The sequence below is a fragment of the Engraulis encrasicolus genome, chromosome 15 (genome assembly GCF_034702125.1).
Source record: "Engraulis encrasicolus isolate BLACKSEA-1 chromosome 15, IST_EnEncr_1.0, whole genome shotgun sequence".
In the NCBI taxonomy this organism is placed as follows: domain Eukaryota; kingdom Metazoa; phylum Chordata; class Actinopteri; order Clupeiformes; family Engraulidae; genus Engraulis; species Engraulis encrasicolus.
The window spans coordinates 39,385,431-39,390,430 of NC_085871.1; the positions used below are offsets into that span (position 1 = coordinate 39,385,431).

At 44.0% G+C, this 5,000-nt stretch overlaps 1 protein-coding gene across 1 annotated transcript in view; it reads right to left on the bottom strand.

The window, feature by feature from the left end:
- The window catches only part of LOC134464273 (nck-associated protein 5-like), a 220,299-nt gene that overhangs the window by 28,897 nt on the left and 186,402 nt on the right, over nucleotides 1–5,000 (bottom strand). The window contains exons 17-19 of the mRNA XM_063217744.1: nucleotides 2,927–3,054; nucleotides 2,178–2,334; nucleotides 87–445 (exon numbers count right to left, since the gene is read on the bottom strand). Of these exons, the coding sequence (XP_063073814.1) occupies nucleotides 87–445; nucleotides 2,178–2,334; nucleotides 2,927–3,054 (644 nt within the window). The remainder of the gene's footprint in view (nucleotides 1–86; nucleotides 446–2,177; nucleotides 2,335–2,926; nucleotides 3,055–5,000) is intronic.

The following is a 5,000-nucleotide window of genomic DNA, read 5'->3' on the forward strand; positions in this document are numbered from 1 at the left end:
CTGTGCTTAAACTTGCCTGCATGTGTGTGTGTGTGTGTGTGTGTGTGTGTATGTTTTTTTTTATGACAGACACTCTCTGTACTTACGCAGTGATTGTCTCTGGTGCTGCTGGGGGCCGTCATCAGCGCTCCATCCAGCGAGTATTCAGTGTTGCGGGGAAGGTACTGGGACCGGGGCCTGCCGCCGTGGGGGCCCCCCACGCCATCTGCCCTGGGGCCCCCTCCCCCTCCACTCCATCCGGGTATGCCACTCGTGGTGCCACCACCGATGCTGCCCCCGACACTGCCACTCCGGCCATGCTGCCTCTGGTGCTGATGCTGAGGCTGGTGCTGGAGTTGGTACTGATGCTGCTGCGGGAGTTGGTGCTGGGGGTGATGGGCGAAGTCGATCGGCGTGGAGCGCAGACCGCCGAAACTCCTCCTCTTCAGCTCCTCCACTCGGCCAACTGTGGATGTGGTGTGTGTGTGTGTGTGTGTGTGTGTGTGTGTGTGTGTGTGTGTGAATGAATGGATGAGGAGGAAAACATGGAAGTAGAAGTTATAGCAACAGAAACAATTAGGAGCATGGACAACTTAAATGGTTTCCATGGTAACGATAAACTATATGTGTAGATCTACCTGAGCGTAGAGGTCTTCATGTTTTGTTTTAATATGCTGTATGTTACAATGTGATGATTTCAACCTCAGCAACCACACACTTGCTCTCTTTTTGCTGTCCAATTTCATTGGACATGACCCAATTAAAAAGAACATCAAAGTGAAGACAGACCGTGCAGAAAATGTAAGATACATTTTTTCTTTTTTTTACCGGTACAAACATTGATATTTAGGATGAAATCAAGCCTGTTGCTCTTGTCCACAATATAAGACTGTGCAGTGATAACATCGCTATCGTTCTCCATCCCCATCATTTTATTTTTATATAACTTGATTTCTCACTTATTAATTCCAGTAGTGGCTGAATATAAACTATACAAATGGTTGCCATGGCGCTTAGAACCATGAAACGTGTTCAACCATTTTTTGCTTGTGTATTCTGTCCCATTTATTCAGCAAAGGGGTTGGAATTATATTGTCTAGCCAAGTAAAACACTCAAAGCAATACCACGATACTAAAGACGGTTTAATGTCAATGTAGACATAAAAAAAACAATATCAAAATCAATACCTTTCTCCAACTACTAGATCTTGAACCTGAACAAAGTGTATGTGTTTTTACGGTAAGCCTGTTGTGAAGCACTGTTTGTGTGTGTGTGTGTGTGTGTGTGTGTGTGTGTGTGTGTGTGTGTGTGTGTGTGTGTGTGTGTGTGTGTGTGTGTGACTAAAACCCAGCCATGCAGGACAGGTGGGGTGGGGACTAAGTGCTTACACTGGGCCAGCGATCTGCGACGGCAAGTCAAGTGTGAATAGTGAAGTGTAAGATCTTATTGATTGTTCCAGCAAGCTGTGTGTTTATGTGTGTATGTGTGTGTGTGTGTGTGTGTGTGTGTGTGTGTGTGTGTGTGTGTGTGTGTGTGTGTGTTTGGCTCATAAAAGTCAAGTGTGAATGTCAGTGTGAATGTGTTTTTGTCTGCGCATGTGTTTACTTCTCTGTGTGCATGTGTGCCTGCATGCATGTGTGTGTGTGTTGCTCTCAACAGAAGTCAGTGTGAAGGTCAGTGTGAATGTGCTTTTGTGTGTGCATGTGTTTGCTTGTGTGTGTGCGTGTGCATGTGTACATGTGTACGTGTGTGTGTGTGGATGTGTGTGTGTGTGTGTGTGTGTGTGTGTGTGTGTGTGTGTGTGTGTGTGTGTGTGTGTGTGTGTGTGTGTGTGTGTGTGTGTGTCTGTGTCTGTGTGTGTGTGTGTGTGTGTGTGTGTGTGTGTGTGTCTGTGTGTGTGCATGTGTGTGTGTGTGTGTGTGTGTGTGTGTGTGTGTGTGTGTGTGTGTGTGTGTGTGTGTGTGTGTGTGTGTGTGTGTTCTGACCTTGTCCTCCGCTGTGTGTTTTGTTGAGCTGTGTGTGTGTCCTCTGCTGAGGAGACCTGAGGTTGTGTGTGTGCGTGTGTGTGTGTGTGTGTGTGTGTGTGTGTGTGTGTGTGTGTGTGTGTGTGTGTGTGTGTGTGTGTGTGTGTGTGTGTGTGTGTGTGTGTGTGTGTGTGTGTGTGTGTGTGTGTGTGTGCGCGCGCGTGTGTTCTGACCTTGGCCACTGCCGCTGCTGTGTGTTTTGTTGAGCTGTGTGTGTGTCCTCTGCTGCGGAGACCTGAGGTTGCTGCCGGCCCCTCTCACACACTCCGCTGGCACTTCACTCTCGCTGTCACTGCTGCCCGAGTATGCACACACTTGCAGCACTCTGTCCTGTACACACACACACATGCACACACACACACACACGCAAGTAGAATTGCACGCGCACACACACACACATGGACGTATGCACGCAGGCACGGACGCAGGCACGCAGGCGCACACAAACACACACACACACACACACACAAAAACACACACACACACACACACACACACACACACACACACACACACAAACACACACACACACACACACACACACACACACACACACACACACACACACACACACACACACACACACACACACACACACACACACACACACACACACACACACACACACACACACACACACACACACACACACACACACACATATAAGATAACAAGGTTATGAATGGATATTGACGAAATTGTTGGAAATGACAAAAGGAACAAGTGATTACATTTTGGTGGTGATGCAGGATTTTTAAAAAAAAGTTTTTTTTTTAAGTTATATTGAAGGCATATCATTCCACAGCTGGTATGGCATCTGTGACCCCATAGCCTTGGTGGAGTGCTTCTAATAGATTTTAATGTAACTGTGATGCTAATTTAATTCAATCTTTTCGTAACATCACTAATTCTAGTTGCTTACATGCGGCTGGCTTTGGTCCTTAGCATTCCTCCTCGTCTTCTCCGTCGGCTTATTACTGCTCACCGGGATTTCCGTGCGTCTAGTCGGGAACTCACACTGACTGAACCGCTTGGGGTTGGCGATGATTTCTGCAAGATAAGATACAGCAACTTTAACAGCTCAGTTATACAGTCAATTAATTCACTCCAGGTTCATGTATTCTTGCATTCTACTTCAACATTGAGTTTGCAGCCTGACGAACTCTATACAACAAATGTCCAACTCAACCTTTAAAATGATATTTCCAACAAAAAAAAATGTTTCTTAATCAAACTTATAAAAGCGTGAAAAGAACCCTTCTAGATTCACATTTTTAGAGACTCTAATCTCTTGGGTAGCCGAAGACCGAAACAACTTTTCTTTTTAAAAGTTGCTCTTTCATTACCAATTCACCAATACACGCATTATCAGAATGACCTCCAACTTTTAAAAAAACCATTTGCATTTCAATAAATCATTAATTACCATTAATGTGGCAAATAGCTTTACGGTTGAATAGCAACATATATTGCCTTCACAGAGTAATGCATTGACAAAGTCACATAAGGGATTTTTAAAAGTTGTTATTTGCCAGATTTTTTTTTCAGAAAACCCTGTTGAATGCAGTCTAGCCTGGCCTCCCTCCTTTATCACAAGTCACATAAGGGATTTTGGTAACACTTTCTATGAAGCCCATATCTATAGCGCATTATAAACGCATTTATAACAACTTATAATGCACATCATAATTAATCACCTAGCCTCCCTCCTTTATCACAAGTCACATAAGGGATTTTTAAAACCCTGTTGAATGCAGTCTAGCCTAGCCTCCCTCCTTTATCACAAGTCACATAAGGGATTTTTAAAACCCTGTTGAATGCAGTCTAGCCTGGCCGCCACCCTCTATCATTTCAGCACATCAGACTCTGGTAATGACCCTGCTCTACTCTCCAGTGCTGTTTCTCAATGGGGGCGGTACAGCCCCCCAAGGGGCATTGGAAAGCTCTAGAGGGGGCATTGAGAAGGATACAGCTGAGCTTAGTTGCCATTGGGGGGCATTAGTCCATTTATTTTTTTTTATACTAAGGGGGGCGTTGTCAGGCTTCTGATGATTTGAAGGGGGCTTTTGGGGACTTGTGATGTAACCAAGGGGGCGTTTGTTCAAAAAAGGTTGAGAACCACTGCTTTAGCACTAGGGCTGGGACGATTAATCGACTAATCGTGACTAATCGATTATAAAAATTATTCGGAAAGAATTTTCATAGTCGAGTAATCGTTTCATTTAATTCAATGCTTTTTTACTTACTTTACTAATGCTTTATTACTTTATTAAAACCTAAAATTGCCCAGCACGTATGAATTGGACGTTGTATCACGGAGTAAATAAGCTACTATCATGATTTAAAGCTCATTGTGAGCTCAGGGACCTAATTTTAACGGTTTCTTTCTTTGTTCCCAATTTCCTTGAAGATTAAAGTGCTAGAGTACTTGAAAAAATAATCGTTTGACTAATCGACTATTCGAAAAAAAATAGTTGATAGATTAATCGGGAGAAAAATAATCGTTTAGGACAGCCCTATTTAGCACATCAGACTCTGGTAACAACCCTGCTCTACCCTCCGCTCTGTCCTGACCAGAGTCAGACTACCATGCTTAAAGTGATACTGTCCCATTTTTGGAAATAAGCTGATTTTACACCTCTCCTTGAGTTAAATGGTTGAGTGTTACCTTTCTATTGTACCTCCTGCCGTTCTCTGAGTATGGCTGTGCAAAATTTACCTCGAAGCTAGCAATTAACATTGAGTCTTATGAGACCAGCTGGCGGCTCACTGGTCTCATAGGACTCAATGTTAACTGCTAGGTTAGAGGTAAAATTTGCACTGCCATACTTGGAGAACGGTTGAAAGCACAGGAGAAAGGTAAAACTCAATCATCTAACTCAAGGAGAGGTGTAAAATTAGCTTATTTCCAAAAATGGGACAGTATGACTTTAAGGGAGAGGACAGATTAACCAGAGGAGCAGAGAGCAAAACTAGCAAGTGGCAGCAGCCAGGGC